This window comes from Galeopterus variegatus, unplaced genomic scaffold, assembly GCF_000696425.1.
Source record: "Galeopterus variegatus unplaced genomic scaffold, G_variegatus-3.0.2 Scaffold7241, whole genome shotgun sequence".
In the NCBI taxonomy this organism is placed as follows: Eukaryota; Metazoa; Chordata; class Mammalia; order Dermoptera; family Cynocephalidae; genus Galeopterus; species Galeopterus variegatus.
In genome coordinates this window covers 41018-59871 of record NW_007733352.1, presented here as the reverse complement: position 1 = coordinate 59871, position 18854 = coordinate 41018, and the positions used below count along the sequence as shown (strand labels likewise).

Below are 18854 nucleotides of genomic sequence, written 5' to 3'. Positions count from 1 at the left end.
AATAGTATTAAAGTAAAATATGTGAAATAATTTTAAGAAACATGTTGATTAAAGAGGTGCCGGTTGTACAGTGATAACAAAAAAAATTGTTAAGGTGAGGCTCAAATGGTTGAAGTTTGGCAGACATCACTTGGATTGCTGACACTAATTTGTGATGGTTGTGGTGGTTTTTAGACATATTTAGCTATAATAAATTTTAATTTAGTTGTACAGTGATAACAAAAAAAATTGTTAAGGTGAGGCTCAAATGGTTGAAGTTTGGCAGACATCACTTGGATTGCTCACACTAATTTGTGATGGTTGTGGTGGTTTTTAGACATATTTAGCTATAATAAATTTTAATTTGATATCTTTATTGCTGTTGTGTCAATTTTAAACTTTTAGACTTGATATAAAGGCTTGGTGAGAAATTTTGAGTATTTTGACTTTATTCCATGATCTACATTTATCTTTAGTTAATAAAATTGAAACTTCTGATGTAAAATTTGGAAACATTGGTTTTGTATTTGCTTAAGTAACATTTTTTCTCATTATAAAATACAAAAAATAGAAAATAAAGAAGCACATAAATATAATTACTCTGCAATTATTTTTCAAATTTTTGGGGGGGTATTACAGAATCAAATCAACACCATTGAAATTTTGATTGAAGATGACAAGCAGAAAAGTATTCAAATAGAACTTCTCAAGCATGAAAAAATCCAGCTTATTTCTGAGCTAGCAGCCAAGGAATCACTAATTTTTGGTTTAAGGACAGAAAGAAAAGTCTGGGGACATGAGCTGGCACAGCAGGGTAATATTCTTAAATTTTCTAAGGGAAATAGCACATTCTTATAAACTGACAAATCTGGGTATTGGAGGGAAAAGGAAGGGCTTATTTCTGCCTAGAGACACAAAGAAAAAAAAGATGATACTTTATCTGGGAAGATATAAGTAAGCCAAACAGGAATGAAATCTTCTTAGGAAATGGGAAATAGTTTATTACAACAATTGAGAAGATATAGCTCTGATTTTTTTTGTTTGTTTTTTTTTCAATATAATTTGGCCACTTTTCTGAACCATGTATAATTTTAAAATACTACAGCTAAATCATTAAAAATAATTCTTATATGCTGATTTTAAAACATTTGTACAGTATGCAGCATTCAGTTTTTATCTATAGATATTGCTAACATTTATTGTGCATGCAGAAATGTAAAATAGTGTATGAATGAAAACCATTTTAGGTTTAGGTAAGCCCTCAGTCTCATTCCGTTTCCAATCACTGTAAGAGATACACACTGTTTTATGGCATTCATAGGTACCATAAAAATTATGGATAGCTAGCCTTAATGGGATACTGCTCATTTATTTATTCCCTGTAGGAATTTTTAATATGATTTTGTTTGTTTGAATGCCATAACATGAATTAAATATTACATATCTGAGTTATTTGTTCTTGACTTTATTTGTGGTTTTAGGTTTTTAAATAGCCACGAGTGTTTAGAAGGCCTTTTTGTCTGCTCTCCCTTTCCACTTTGTTTCTTTATTCAGTTTTTATTTACTATATTATGTATTTTTAAATTAGATTTTCATAAAATATAAAACCTCCAAGGTGTGTTAAAGTTTGAAACTGATGATATTTGTTTCTTAGGATCTTCTCTAGCCCAGAATCGTGGAAAATTAGAGGCCCAAATTGAAAGTTTATGTAGAGAGAATGAATCTCTGCGAAAAGCAAATGAAAGTGATAGTGATGCATTAAGAATAAAGAGCAAAATCGTCGAAGACCAAACTGAAACCATTAGAAAATTAAAAGATGTAAGTTTGACTTTTTATTTTGGGAAAAGAGCAAATGGCAGATTTGAAAATCCATGGATCAAAGTATACAAAAAACATTTATCTCAATGTTTCCCAACTGTTGTAGAATTTAGGACGGACTAATATGTATTTTCTTTTATGACATTTGCCCCTTTGCTCTTAAAAGTGCTATGTGATATTAAGTTGAAATGAATTTTATGAAGAATTTTATAATAGTCTTTGAGATAGCTGGAAATAGTGTCAATAAAAGGTTAGGAGTCACAAGAAAATTAACATTTTATGTGTTTAAAATATACTTTTAAAGGATAAACTATATATAATTAACAATGAAACATTTAAGGTTAATAAAAATACTGATTTTTTTCTTGAAGTGTTTACAAGAAAAAGACGAACAAATCAAAAGATTACAAGAAAAGATCACTGAAATAGAAAAATGTGCTCAAGAACAACTTGATGAAAAATCTTTACAACTAGATAATGTACTTGAGAAATTGGAAAGGCATAATGAAAGAAAAGAAAAACTAAAACAACAGTTGAAAGTAAAGGAATTAGAACTTGAAGAAATTAGAAAAGCTTACAGGTATTACACAGTATTTCCCACTGAGAAATGAAATGTGGCTTAATAGTTTCATATACCAAATTTACTTTTTAAATTACTTTTTCTCATATTAGCACCCTTAATCAGAAGTGGCATGATAAAGGAGAACTTCTGAGTCATCTTGAAACACAAGTAAGAGAAGTGAAAGAAAAATTTGAAAACAAAGAAAGGAAACTTAAAGCAGAAAGAGACAAAAGTATTGAACTACAGAAGTAAGTATTAAATCCTGAAGAATGTGGGGTCTGTTTAAGTATAAACGCTGAATTGGGATGGATGAGATATGTATAAAGAAAGAGGGACTAAAAAACATGTAGGACATAGTTATTTGCCAAGAATTTTATTTCCATTCTATCTTTAAAATGAAATTTTATATATGTGTACGAGGGTACTTCAAAAAGTTCATGAAAAGATTCGTATTATTTTTCAATTCTGTTTTTCCACAGATTTTTTGAAGTACCCGTGTATTTATGAATATATGTGGTTTATATGAATTATATAGTTCTTAGAACAGTGCCTGACACAGTAATTGTTTGAGCCTTTTGTTTTTATTACTACAGTTATTGTTTTAAAACTCAACTGTTTGAAAACAGCTAGTGATATTTTTGGTTGCTGTAAGATGGAGCTTAGAGGAGAAATTCATTTGACTACTAGGGGCAATGAGCTGAAGAGGCTAAAGCAGATTTAGATAGCAGTCAGCCTGCACAAGCTGATTTTCAAGACAGGAAAGAAAATATGTACCTTGCTGCCATTATTGTGTGGATTCCATAAAATACTCAAGAGAAAATAAGGTTTTACCTTTCAAACTATATAACTACACCTGTTAAAATAATTTATAAAGTTGAGGTACCTCAAAAAATAGGTAACATAGTTTAATGATTAGTTCTCATGACAAGATTTAGAGTGGTATAGAAAACATAGCATATGGATAGCCTACAAGTATCATACAGAGGTAGGTCCCTGTTATATCAAATCTAATAGAACCTGGAATTTGGTTTCTTACTTTTCCATTTACACTGAGTTAAAATGTACTGTTATACTCTAAAGAAAGTATTGATTGATAGCACAGTTACTTGTTTTTCTGTTAATGGATCCTGTTCCACTTTGCTTTCAACCACTCTAATGCACGGACCTTGGCTTGGAACCTGTTGCAATTTTCTATCCTGCCAGTAGCAACTTTATAATTTGGAGAGTCATTCAGATTATAAAATAAACAATCATTTCCTATAATTAGCAAAAATCTAATAAAAATAATAAAAACTGACAAGTTTTAGAATCTTTTACAGTACATTGTTTATTATGTCATAACAAAACAATGCAGATTTTATACATTGATGACTTTATGTCTAATATTGGTATATATAATTTTTAATTTAATGGAATTATAATAAAATAACCAAATTATTAATAAAAACAGGTTTTATTTATATAGCTTTTACATTTTATAAATTGAATTGATTTCTTATTTTATCTTATTTTGAACCCAACAGTAATTCTGTAAGGTTGGCAAAACAAGCAGGATTATCCTGTCTTATAATTGAAAAATCTTAACTCAGTTTGAGACTTGTCCCTAGTCCCACATCTGCTAAGTGGTGTAATATAAGGAAGGTTTTTGGATTCATAGTTCTCTTGTTCAATCTGTGATTATTGTGGATATATCAAAACAAGAAAATGCATTCATTATCTGGCCTTTACTTTTTAATAGCAGTATTCATATTTAATATAAAGGAATTGGTTTTTTTACCTTAAAGTAAAGATACTTTTAGCACTAAAGTTTTGTGAAAACTTATTAACATAGGATTTTGTCTATTATGCATTAGCATAAGGAAGTCAGAAATACATGTTCATAAACTTAAACCATCCTGTAGTATGTACTTCTCAAATTATCACATTGCAAATACAAGGGAAAAAAAAAGATTGATAGTAGTCATCTGTGAAAATGCTTATAAACCATATCCTTAGACTCAAATGGGGAAACAGAGTACTCTAACTTTTGGAGGTTGAAAGTATAACAAACTTCCAGTGATGTTACACTATCCTAATCTGTTCTCTTAATAGAGTGTGTTGGATGATGAACTGCTTATATCTTTAGTTACTGTATAATCCTTTGATATTTTCATAATACTGAGTTATGTTTCTATTAAAGTGTGAATGTAAGAGCTGCCATCTGAGAAGAAATGACATTCTAATTTATACATTCACACACACCCACACACCACATATTCACATATGTTCGGGGGGGGGGTTGTTTTTTTTAAGGGATGCAATAGAAAAGCTTCATAGTATGGATGATGCCTTTAAAAAACAAGTTGATGCAATTGTTGAAGCTCATCAAGCTGAAATAATACAACTGTCAAATGAAAAACAGAAATGTATTGATTCTGCAAATTTAAAGGTACCGTAAGCAAAATTTACTTTGATATTCAGTATTAAATGGTTATAGCTAAATAAATTGGCTCACTGAGAATTATAAAGAAAAAAGGTAGCATGATTTCATGACCAAATAGATATGAAGGATATTGCCAAAACTATCATGATACCAGGCTAAAATGTTGGTAATACTTAGATTAGTTGTAGAACATAATTATGATGAATCCAAAATTATAAGTTTGATTCTGGTGTGCACCTGCTCCATGATCTTTGGATAAAAATTTTCATATCTCTAAGCAATCTTGGACAGGAGTCCCTTTTACACATCAGCAGGGTGAATGTATTAGACATAATCCATCGTTACCTTGGAAAAAGGTCTGAAGGAGTCCTTTATTATTAGTTAGGGTTCAAGACTATCAGCTTTATCATGTTGGTATCATTGACAAAAGAATGAAATTAGGGTGATGCTGAATCAGAGGGAAACATCAGAATCACCTCTGAAACTTTTTAATAATATACATTCATGAACTTACTCTCAGAGACTTTTATTCACTAAGTCTGGCGTCAGACCTGGGGCTTTTTAAATTCCACAAGTGTTTCTGTTGTGACTTCTCTGATGCAATGTACTGGATTAGGAGATAGTTGTGAATTTCTGTTATTCCTGATTTTGAAGTGATAATAAGAAACTAAGGTATCTGTAAGACTGGAGATTCAGAAATCAGCAGCTGGAAGAGACTTAAGCAACAGAAAGGTAAAGTAATGCTCCATATAGAAATTATAATCAAGGTTGTGTGTTTAAGTGACATTACCCTCAGGATTCTATGCAAAGATAAATGGGGAGTAAGGTCTTTGGAAATAATCACAATGAATAAGGAAGTATAACTTGTCAAAAATTTAGTTTTCTATTTCATTTCAGGTCAACAGATGTTTCAGATAATTAAAATCTACCAAGTGTTTAACAAGGGTACATCAGGTAATACTAAATAAAGTATAAGATTAGGCCCTTAGCTGAAAGAAAAATACTGAGTTCAATGTTGGACCTCCTGCCAATATGAAGTAATATCAAGGGGAGGTGTTTGTTAAAGAGTTGGAGAAATAGTACCAGATCTTAAATGTGATAATCAGATTTAGAGGGGGAAAAATATCTCAGGCATCACATAGAGGTGATAATTCACATTAAGAGAAATAATAGTTTTCTGAGGGAAAAGAGATTAGGAAATCTATATTAAGGTTTGGGAAGAGTCAAGTAAACAGAAAAGGATGGTCATAGTGGCAGTAGTATCAGGAATGTTGTGGTATTATAGGAGAGAGGGTTTTGCAAAAGTTAACAGTATGAAATACAGAGAATCATGATAATGTAGGTTAGAAATAAATAAGATGATCTCTCAAAAAGATCGTAACATATAACCACCAACAGCACTTCTAGAAATACAGTAGGTACCATATTAAAGAGAAAGTTACTTTAGGGAGGGAGGTTATTTCAACTTTGAAAAGCTGTAAGGAACTGCTGTTTAAGGTGAACTCATGACTCAGCATTCATAAGCAGCATAGGACACTAGAAAGATTGTCATAACTGGGTTTCTGTCTTAGAATTAAACAGATCACATACGAGAGTACTTCAGGGTGGAAAATAGAATTAAAAGAAAATACGAATCACATGAAAGTACTTTGAGTATTGTGTAAGCATTGCATTTCCCCTACTAGCATTTGAACAAGTTACATTTTACTAACTTTGTTGCTTTAAATGAATCAGAAACTGCAAAATGCATAAAAATAAATTGACTTTTTATCAGAATGCATTTCAAAAATAGTTTTTTTAAGAAATGTGAACTTTACACATTAATTTAGGTGTATCGAGTAGAAGAAGAAATGCGTGGACTTCTGGAAGAAACATGCAAGAACAAAAAAGCAATGGAAGTAAAAATTAAGCAACTTGCTTTTGCTCTAAATGAAATTCAGCAAGAAATGTGATGGTTTGGGAACAAATATAATTGAAATGGACCAACAAACCAATTGTAAAAATGATTAAATATTGTAATAGCAGTAACTGCTATGACTTTGAAATGTCTCTTTCTACACATTTTATTATGAATATATTTTAAAGTCTTTATTAATTGTATATGTAGGTTTTTATAATAAAGTGTTGATAATTATGTGTATTAGAAAAAATTATCATAACAACGAGACACCACTTTTTTTGGTTTCTGTGCTATATACATTATTTGGTAATTACACATTTGCCTACAAATTTGTAAATGAAAAGATTGGTATTTTGACTATATGAGGGAAAGTATTTTAATCATTGTTGTTACCTTATTGTGTTGATGAAGAACTAAATATATTTATTGGTTGTCTTTAGGTGATGTAGCTCTATTCTTTTAAAGTGCTTTTAAGTGTAGTCAAAGAGTATTTGAAATCTGTATGATAAAAGATGTTGCATTCTTAAGAAGACATGTAGCCATCTCCACATCACTTATAATGACCCCTTTATAATAATGCATATGGCTATTCATTAAAGATTACATTTAAGGTTTTATAAGTATTGTCTGTTCCTGAAGAGGAACAGTACTCTTCCACCCTCATTCCCTCTTTTAATCACTGTATGTGAAGAGAATTCTAATATTGCAACTGGAAAAAAGTTATTTCATTTTATATCAGGTCATTTATTACTATTTCACTTTTTGTCACCTTTTACTCTATGTATGCAGAACAAAAATCTAAATACTGTGTCCTCCTACTATTTCTGAGGGAAAGAAAATATACCACATTTTTCAACTAATAATAATTGTGAACTAAGTTAGAAAGTAAATGGAACCATAAAAAATTTAAAGACTTCTTAAAGGGAACACCCATTTTCCTTATAGGTAGGCTTCATACTGAAATCTTTGGGACAACCTCAAACATACCAGCATGTATATTGTGTATGAATATAGATGCAATAATCCAAAAAACAAAACAAAACAAAAAACTAGTAAGTGGAGTCCAGTAATATGTAAAAAGGATAATACATCATGACCAAGTGGGATTTATCCTAAGAATGCAAGATTGGTTTAACATCCAAAACTCAATTAATGTAGTAAACCATTTCAATAGAATAAAAGACAAAAGTGTATGATCATCTCAATAGACACAAATAAATGTATTTGACAAAATTCAACACCCCTTCATGATTTAAAAAAAAAACATCAGTGAATAGAAAGGAACTTAACCTGGGCTGGCCCGTGACTCACTCGGAAGAGTGTGGTGCTAATAACACCAAGGCCATGGGTTCAGATCCCATATATGGATGGCTGGTTGGCTCACTGGGTGAGTGTGGTGCTGACAACACAGTCAAGTTTTAGGATCCCCTTACTGGTCATCTTTTTAAAAAAAGCTAAAATATTTAATGGTGGAAGACTTAATGCTATTATTTCAAAGATCAAGAACGTTACAAGTCAATCCAAAATAAGAACAAGGAATGGGTGAACCAAGGATGTGAAAAATATCTACAAAGAGAACTACAAACCACTACTGAGAGAAATTAAAGAGGACACAAGAAAGTGGAAAGATATCCCATGCTCTCAGATCAGAATAATTAACATTGTGAGAATGTCCATATTACCCAAAGTTATCTACAGATTCAGTGCAATCCCTATCAAAATTCCAATGACATTTTTCTCAGAAATGGAAAGAACTATACAGACATTTGTATGGAGTAACAAAAGACCACACATAGCCAAAGCAATCTTGAGCAAAAAAAAAAAATAAAGCTGGAGGCATAACACTACCTGACTTTATACTACAAAGCTATGCAATCGAGCAAAAAAAAAAAATAAAGCTGGAGGCATAACACTACCTGACTTTATACTACAAAGCTATAATAACCAAAACAGCATGGTACTGGCATAAAAAGAGACAGATCAGTGGCATAGAATAGAGAACCCAGAAATCAACCCAAACACCTACAGCCATCTGATCTTTGACAAAGGCACCAAATCTACACACTGGGGAAGAGACTGCCTCTTCAGTAAATGGTGCTGGGAAAACTGGATATGCATATGTAGGACAATGAAACTAGACCCGTACATCTCACCATATACCAAAATCAATTCAAAATGCATTAAAGAATTAAATATACATCCTGAAACAATAAAACTCCTTAAAGAGAACATAGGGGAAACACTCCAGAAAGTAGGAATGGGTACAGACTTCGTGACTATGACCCCAAAAGCACAGGCAACCAAAGGGAAAAAAGAAGATAATATCACACTAAAAAGCTTCTGCATAGCAAAAGAAACAATCAACATAGTGAAAAGACAACCAACAGAGTGGGAGTAAATATTTACAAAATATACATCTGATAAAGGATTAATATCCAGAATATACAAGGAACTCAAACAACTTTACAACAAAAAACATTAATATCCAGAATATGCAAGGAACTCAAACAACTTTACAGCAGAAAAACAAATAACCCAATTAAAAAGTGGGCAAAGGAACTGAGTAGGCATTTCTCAAAGGAAGATTTACAAATGGCCAGCAGACACATGAAAAAATGCTCAACATCACTCAGCATTTCAGAAATGCAAATCAAAACCACCTTGAGATACCATCTTACTCTAGTTAGGATGGCTAATATCCAAAAGACTGAGAATTATAAAGCTGGCAAGGCTGTGGAGAAAAAGGAACTCTTATGCACTGTTGGTGGGACTGCAAAATGGTGCAGGCTTTATGGAAGATGGTATGGAGGTTCCTCAAACAATTGCAGATAGATCTACCATATGACCCAGCTATTTCACTGTTAGGAATATATCCTGAGGAATGCAAATCATCATGCCGAAGGATACCTGTACTCCCATGTTTATTGCAGCACTATTTACAATAGCCAAGCGTTGGAACCAGCACATATGTCCATCATCAGATGAGTGGTTAAGGGAACTGTGGTATATCTACACAATGGAATTCTACTCTGCTAATTCACCTTTTTAATTTTAGTTATTCTCATGCATATGCAGTGGCATTTCATTATGGTTTTAATTTTCATTTCCCTGAAAACTGATAATGTTGAGCTCCTTTGCAAGTGTTGATATATATTTTAGTCCATTCAAGTCTTTTGTCTATTTTAATTGGATGGCTTATCTACACAACTGAATACTACTCTGCTATAAGAAAGAATGAAATACTACCATTCGCAATATGGATGGACTTAGAGAAAATTCTATTAAGTGAAACAAGTCAGGCACAGAAGGAAATACCACATTCTCATTTATTTGTGGGAACTAAAAATGAATATACAAACAAAGTGGAGGGAGAAAATACAACAATCACAACAATTCCTTGAACTTGCTAAGACAAGTGGACAGCTATGATGTAGGGGGGAGTGAGGGGGGAAGGAGAAATGGGTAGAGGGACACAAAAATCAGCTACAATGTATATGGAGAAGTTAAAAAATATATAAATAGATAAAAATAATAAGGATGTCCAGTCTCATTCTATTCAATATTGTGCTGGTTTTACGCAGGGTGATTAGGTAAGAAAATAAAACATCTAGATTGAAAAGGAAAAAATAAAATTACCTTTCTTTGCTCATGACATCGTATTGTATATAAATCGTATGGAATAGACTGAAACACTTAGAAATAATAAGCAAGATCAACAAGGTTTCAGGATAAAAGATGAGTATGCAAAACTCAGTTGTATTTCTATACACTTAAAATGAACAATCCAAAAATGAAATCAAGAAAACACATCCATTAGCAAAATGTAAACAATAAAAACTTAGAAGTAAATTTGACAAGTACAAGATGTAGACTCCAAAAACTACAAAACATTGTTGAAAGAAAACAAGACCAGAATGAATAGAAAGACATGCATGGTTGGAAAACTAAATATTTAAACAGTAATTCTCTCAAAATCTATTTACAAATTCAATGCAATTCCTATCTGTATTAGTCAGTTTTGTGTTGCTGTAACAGAAATACCTGAAACTGGGTAATGTATAAAGAACAGAGTATTATTTGGCTTACAATTCTGGGACAGCTGCATCTGGTAAGGGCCTCAAGCTGCTTCTACTCATGGTGGGAAGCGGCAGGCAGCCAGTGGGTACAAGCAGATCACATGGTGAGAGGAAGCGAGAGAGGGAAAGGAGGTGCCAGGGTCTATTAAACAGCTCTCGTGGGAACTAACAGAGCAAGAACTCACTCATTACTACCCCCCTCATAGGGAGAGCTCTAATGCATTCATGAGGAATCTGCCCCCATGACTCAAACAGCTTCCAGCACTGCCACATTGGGGATCAGATTTCCATATGAGTTTTGGCAGGGACAACACATCCAAATTCCATCACTATCAAGTTTCATCTGGCTTATTTCCAAAAATCGACAAGCTGATCCTAAAATTCTTACCAGAAGTTCAAGAGATCCAGAATAGTCAAAACAATCTTTAAAAAGGAAAGAAGTTGGAGAACTCACACTTTCTGATTTCAAAACTGGGAAACTACAGTCATCAAGACCATATATTATTGGTATAAGGATAGACAGATTAATGGAATAGAATTGAAGGTACAGAAATAAGACTTTCATGATAATTTGGTTTTGATGAATCAGGACCATTTAATGGGTTAAAGAAAATTGTTTTCAGCAAATGCGGCTAAGAAAACTGGATATCCACATGCAATAGAATGATGTTGGACCCCTACCTCACACTATATATAGAAATGTTACCTCAGAATGGATCAAAGACCAAAGAGTAAGACCCAAAACTATAACTCATAGGAAGAACATAGGTCTTGTTACCTTGTTACCTTAGATTAGGCAATGCTTTCTTAGATTTATCAAAAGCACAGGCAATGAAAGAAAAAGATAGAATGAATTTCATCAAAACTAAAGACCTTTGTGCTTTTAAGGATACTGTCAAGGGAAAAGGCAACCTACAGGAAATTTTTGCAAATCTTGTATCTGATAAGGTACTTGTCTAGAATATATAGAACTCTACAACTCAGTAAAAGGAAAACACCCCAATTAAAACTGGGCAAAGTTTTGTGGTTCTTTTCAAAAATAGAAAAACCTCAAAGTTATGTGTAATCTCAAGGGACCATGAATAGACAAAGCAATCTTGAAAAAAAACAAAAAGTAAGGACATACATTGCCTGGCTTTATAACAAAGCTACAGTAATCATAACGATGTGGTACTGACATAAAGATAAACATATAGACCAATGGAATAGAATAGAGAGCCCAGAACTAAACACATATGGTCAAATGATTTTTGACAAGTGTGCCAAAATCATTCAATGGGGAAAAGACCGTCTTTGCAACAAGAAAACCAAAGGCACACATGCAAAAAATGAAATTGGGCCCTTATACCACAAGGAAAAATCAAATCAAAATGAATCAAAGACTTAAATGTAGAAGGTAAAATTATAAAACTCTTAGAATAAAACATCAGGGAAAAGCTTCATGACATGTAATTTAGCAATGATTTTTTGGGTATGACACCAAAAGCACAAGCAACCAAAAAAAATAGAGAAAGTGGACTTCATCAAAATTTTAAACTTTTGTGTATCAAAGACACTATCAACAGAGCAAAAAGGCAACCTGTGGAATGGGAAAATATATTTGAAAACCATATATCTGATAAAGAGTTAATATACAGAATGTATAAAGAATGCCTAAAATATAACAACAATAAAACAACTTGATTAAATGAACGAAGGAGTTCAGTAGATATTTTCAAAAGAAGATATACATGTGGCCAATATGGGAAGGTGTTCAACATCATTAATCATTAGGGAAATGCAAATTAAAACTATAAAAAGATAGCACTTCACACCCATTAGGATGGCTACTATCAAAAATAAATGTTTGTAAGAATATGGAAAAATTCAGAATTTTATGCCTTGGTGGTGAGAATTTAAATGGTGTAGCGACTATGGAAACAGTATGGCAGTTTCTCAAAAAATTTAAAGTAGAATTACTATGTGATCCAGCAATCTCACTTCTGGGTATATACCTAAGAGAATTGAAAATAATGTCTCAAACAGATTTTACATCAATGTTCATAGCATTATTATTCACAACAACCAAAAGGTGGAAGTGACCCAAGTGTTCATTGATGAATGAATGGATAAACAAAATGTGGTTATGTATATGTACAATGGAATATTAGCCTTAAAAAGGAAGGGAATTCTGGCATGTGGTACAACATGAGTGAACCTTGAAGATGTCACATTAGGTAAAATAAGCTGTACACAAAAAGACAAATATGGTGATTCCACTTATTAGGGGTACCTAAAATACAAATTTATAGATACAGAAAGAATGATGGTTGCCAGGGGCATGGGATGGATAATAGGAAATTGTTGTTTAATGGATATGGAATTTCAGTTTTGCAAGATGAAAAGATTTCTGGAAACGATGGTTGCACAGCAATGTGAATGAACTTAGCCATTGAACTGTACAAGCAAAAAATTGTTAAGATAGTAAATTTTATGTTGTATATATTTTACCACAATAGACAATAACTTTTTTTAAAAAAAGTATTAAAGCTTCAAAAACAACAGCAGCAGAACTGGGCAAAGGGTCTGAATAGACACTTATTCTATAACATACACAAGTGCCCAATAAGCACTTGAAAAGATGCTCAACAACATTAATCATTAAAGAAATGCAAATCAAAACCACAATGAGATAATACTTCTCATACATTAGGATGGCTATGATCAAAGAGATGGGCAATAATAAGTTGACAAGTATATTAAACCCTCAGACACTGTTGGCAGAAATGTAAAATAGTGCCATTAATTTGGAAAAGTCTGGCAGTTTCTTAAAAGGTTATACCACAGGCATATTGACCAAAGACATAGAAAAAAAAGAGCTCAGAAATAAACCCACATACAGCCAGCTGATTTTTGACAAAGGAGCCAAAAATGTACATTGGAGAAAGGACTGCCTCAACAAATGGTGCTGTGAAAACTGGATATTCATATGCAGAAGATTGAAGCTAGACCCCTATCTCTCACTATACACAAAAATCCAGTCAAGATGGATTAAGGACTTAAACTTGAAACCATGAAACTACTAGAAAAAACATAGGGGAAATGCTACGAAAAATTGAAGTGGACAGTGCTTTTTTGAACAGAGTATACAGAAGCACAGGCAACTAAAATAAAAATAGACAAATGGGATTACATCAAACTAAAAAGGTCTGCACAGCAAGAGACTCAGTCAACAAAGAGAAGAGACAACCTACAGAATGGGAGAAAGTGTTTCCAAGCTACACATCTGAGAAGGGGCTAGTATCCAAAATGTATAAGGAACCCAACTCTACAGCAAAAAACCCCAAATAACCCAATTACAAAAAGGGCAAAGGACCTGAACAGACATTTTCTCAAAAGAAGACATACAAATGGCCAACAGGCACTGAAAAAATGCTCAGCATCACTAATCATTGGGAAATGCAAATTAAAACCACAGTGAGATATCATTTCAGTCTGGTTAAATGGCTGTTATTAAAAACTGGATATTGACATGCAGAAGACTGAAACTAGACCCCTATCTCTCACTGCCAGTGAGGATGCAGAGAAAAGGGAACTCCTACATTGTTGGTGGGAATGTAAAATAATACAGCCATTATGGAAAAGAGGTTCCTCAAAAAACTAAAAATAGAACTACTTCATGACTCAGAAATCCCACTATTGGGTATACTTCCCTCCAAAATAAAATCAATATATCAATGAGATACCTGCACTCCCATGTTTATTGCAACACTATTCACAATAGCCAAGAGATGGAATCAACCTAAATGTCCATCAATGGATGAATGAATTTAAAAAAAAAAAAAAAAAACTGTGACATTTATACACAGTGGAATAATTCCTGTCATTTGTAGCAACATGGATGAAAGAAGACCATCTGTTCAGTGAAGTAATTGAGGCATAGGAAGACAAATACCACATGATAGCACTCATATGTGGAATCTATAAAAAGTGGTTCTCATAGAAGTAGGGTAGAACAAAGGTTACCAGAGGCTGGGAAGGGAAGGGAGGTGGTGGAGGTTGGGGAGAAGTGGTGGATTAAGAGGTACAAAGGTACAGATAGATAGGAAGAACAAGTTCGGATGTTCTAGGCTGACTAAAGCTAACAATTTTATACTCTATAGTTCTAAATGGCTAGAAAAGAGAATCTTAACTGTAATCACAACAAAGAAAAGATAAATGTTCAGGGGATGGATATACTATCTACTTAAAGTGAATCATTGTATAATATATGCATGTATTGAAACAACACACTGTACCCCACAAATGTGTACAATTAAATTTTAAGATAAAAATTAACAAAGGTCACATATTATATGATCCCATTTATATAAAATGTTTGGGAAAGGCAAATCTATAGAAACTAAAAGCATATTAGTGGTTGCCTTGGAAGTGAATGCCTTCAAATCAGCTAGAGGCATCTTTTTTAGGGTGATGGAAGTATTCAAAATTTGCTTTGTAGTGGAGTTTGCAAAACTCTGTAAATTTCCATTCTATAAACATCACTGAATTGTATGCTTATACTATAAGCAAACTTTATGGTATATAAATTATACTGCAATTAGCTGCTTGAAAAATAACTATAAGAGGCTGGCCAGTTAGCTTATTTGGTTAGAGCATGGTGTTGCTAACACCAATGTCAAGAGTTCAGATCCTGAAACTGGACAGCCACCAAAAATAAATGACTAATAACTATAAGAGTACCGTGTTGGGTATGTTAATATGAAACAAAATAACCTTTAAGGCAAGAAATATTACTAGAGATAAAGATGAGTATTTCAGGGCCGGCCCGTGGCTCACTCGGGAGAGTGCGGTGCTGATAACACGAAGGCCCCGGGTTCGGATCCCATATAGGGATGGCCGGTTCGCTCACTGGCTGAGCGTGGTGCTGACAACACCAAGTCAAGGGTTAAGATCCCCTTACTGGTCATCTTTTTAAAAAAAAAAAAAAAAAAAAGATGAGTATTTCATAATGACAAAAGGCAAATATATCATGAAGATATAGCAATTACAAATGTATGTGCATCTAACAACAGACGCACAAAACATATGTGCAAAAATGGAAAGGAAAAATAGACCAGTAATTATATTTGCAAATGTAAACATTCTCAATATTTCACAGAGAAACTTGCAAAAAATCAGCAAGAATAATGAAGACTTGAACAATACTATAAACTAATTTGAACTAACTGATATAGAGCTCTTCACTCACCAACAATAGATTTATGCACTTTTTTTCAAATAGTTATAAACAATTATCCAACCTAGACCATATGTTAGACTATAAACAAGTCTCAATAAATTTAAAAAGATTTAAATCATGAAAAGGATGTTCTACAACTACAGTGTGATTGAATTAAAAATCAACCACAGAAAGATATTTGGGAAGTCCATAAATATTTGCACACTACTAAGTAATCTACGCATCAAATAAGAAATAACAAAGAAAAGCAGAAAATATTTTAAATTTAATGAAAATGAAAAATAGAACACAACAAAATGTATGGCATGCAGCAAAGCAATGTTTGGAGGGAAACTGATAGCTTTCAATGCCTACAAATTAGAAAAAAGGAAGACTTCTATAAGTAATTTAAGCTTCCCTCTGAGGAAACCAGAAAAAAAGAGCCCCTTAAACCCAAGAGTGGAATAGAAAACAAAAAAAGCAGTAAAGAAAAACAATAAAGTCAAAAGTTGGTCCTTTGAAAATATAAACAAAATCGATGCACTTTTAGCAACTCTGGGCAATGAAAAAAATGAAAATTACTAAAATCAAGAATGAAAAGGGGACAGCATGACTGACTCGACTCTGCAAGAGCTGAAGGGATTATAAGGAATATGATTTAAAGGACTAGGAGGCACGGAGGAGGGGTGGGGCCGTGGCATTGGTTGAGAAGGGGTCAGGAGGACAGAGAAGAGGAGGAAGAGGAGACAGAGCAGTTGGTTCTGGTGGAATTGTCTAGAATTATTAAGATTTTCTTTCAAAGCGTGAAAACAAATGCAAGATTTGGGGAATTGACCCTGAGCAACCTGTTCTGCAAGTAGACAGCTATGTCTTTGCTGGGAAGTATGAAGACACTCTTGGCACCTGTGTTATATTTGAAGAAAATATTGTACATGTGGATTCAGAAGGTAATAATAAAACAGTACTAAAATATAAATACCACACAATGAAGATCAGCATGACAACTCTTCTGAGAGAAAAGGAAGAAGACAGGTGGGGTGGAATGGGTACCAATCAAGGACAATAATTTCTCTTATAGACACAATATGATCTGTAGCTCTCTACATGAAAATGAGGATGAAGTTGTAGCTCCAACCCCAGATAAACCTTTGCAGTTGGAAAAGCAAGAGATTCAGTGAAAGATAGTTCAAGCCTAAGTTATGAACAGCAGAAACTACTGCACTTGGAAATAGAGGATTCTGGTCCTCTTATTGATATCCCTTCTTCTGAGAAGGTTCTGTTTTTATGGAAACTCAAGATTCTGATTATAAATCACTCCTCGATGAAATCTTTCTCATAATAACTAGTCATGTACTTTTTAGAGTTTTTGTATAAAATAATCAGCTGTGTAGCTGTGAGGAAAATGGAGACAGACTGGTCAGGCTCCCTCACCTCACATCCGGCTGAGCATAACTCAGAATGTATGTTGTAAATATGTTAATTGCACCTGTGCGCCCAGGTGTTCCTTGGTTATCAGACTCTAGTATGAAAGACAATGGCTCTGATACACTAGGGGGCTGAGCTCGCATCTGAATAAAACACATCAACCTTGCCAACAGCTCCCAGGGTCTTTCCAGTTACCTAGCTCAGAACTTGCAGATGAGGGGACTGTGACCCAGCTGGCATATGAGAAGTCTGTAACCCAGTCTGCACAATGGGTTTGAAGGGTCCGTGACCCAGCCTGACAGTAGCTTTCAGTTGTTCAGTTCACTATTTTATTGGGGTTTTTTGGCTATACACACATATTCAGTTACAGTACAATTTAATGAACCAGAATCATTCAGGACCAGACTTGAATTGAATTTTTAAAAATATGTTCTGAATGACTTTAGGGACCCTTATCTGAGTCCTTTAAATTGGAGGTTTTACGAAGTTAAGTGTATAAGTTTTCTATTTCAGCTGTCACAAATTAGCACAAACTCAATGGCTTAAAACAACATTGTATTGGCTTATAGTTTTGTAGGTCAGAAGTCTGACATGAGTCTCACCTGGGTGAAAATCAAGGTGTTGTCAGGACAGTTCTTTTCTGGAGGCTCTAGGAGTATTGCTGCTCATTAATAATATTGACAGGGAGAGGAAAAACAAGGAGTCTCACTTAGCCTGCCTAGTATTATGGCTTGAATCACAATGATCAAAGGAGATACAAGCAGCTGGACACATTTTATTAATATAATTGGCTCAATTATACATTTCATTAAGTGGATGTAACCACCATTTTTGTCCAAGTGCCTGCCTGCTCTGGAGTAAATAAATCTAAGACAGTTGTTTTAGGATCCCCAGTGTCTGACTGTGTAGTTTCATTATGTTTCAGTTATGCCACTATTTCCAACAATTATTGCCACAGCTTGGGGTGTAAATCACAGTCTGATCTAACTGCTTCCCATCAGATAGCCCACACCTCTTCCTTCGTAGAGTCCCTTACCAAATCTCACCCCACTCTCATTCCCTGAAAGATCTGTTGATTCAGGAAACCCACCTACAAAGCAAAACACACACCTATTTATTAAAACTTATGAAACAAAGGCTAGAACCAAATAAAACCTCCCTAATCCTTGCCTTAGGGTCTTGGTGAGGATATGCTCAGGCTTTGAAGAGATGATAGGAATCCTTCCTGTAGTGGGCACCCTCTCTTTGGTTTATTTACACACTGAGAATGAATTTCAGGAGATAGGTCAGTGGTGCCTTATCTGAGACTCACCAAATCAAAATATTCTTGTCCCACGGCAATACACACATCAGTTTATCTCCACTAAGGGACTGCTGTGCAATTTTCCACCATGATTGCTACCAGGTTTTAGAAAGGCTAAATTTAGAAGAAAAATACACCTCTAATTAGACTGAATTTTGCCTTATCTTCC

General features: G+C 33.7%; 1 protein-coding gene and 1 pseudogene across 1 annotated transcript in view; both read left to right on the top strand.

Annotated features, from left to right (window-relative positions):
* The window catches only part of LRRCC1 (leucine rich repeat and coiled-coil centrosomal protein 1), a 45107-nt gene extending 37806 nt beyond the window's left edge, over nt 1–7301 (top strand). Inside the window, exons 12-17 of the mRNA XM_008591743.1 lie at nt 619–793; nt 1634–1797; nt 2169–2377; nt 2470–2607; nt 4652–4787; nt 6611–7301. Coding sequence (XP_008589965.1) covers nt 619–793; nt 1634–1797; nt 2169–2377; nt 2470–2607; nt 4652–4787; nt 6611–6733 — 945 coding nt within the window. The 3' untranslated portion in view covers nt 6734–7301. The remainder of the gene's footprint in view (nt 1–618; nt 794–1633; nt 1798–2168; nt 2378–2469; nt 2608–4651; nt 4788–6610) is intronic.
* Nucleotides 7302–13450: 6149 nt separating this feature from the next.
* LOC103607211 lies at nt 13451–17331 on the top strand (annotated as a pseudogene).
* The last annotated feature ends 1523 nt before the right edge of the window (nt 17332–18854 follow it).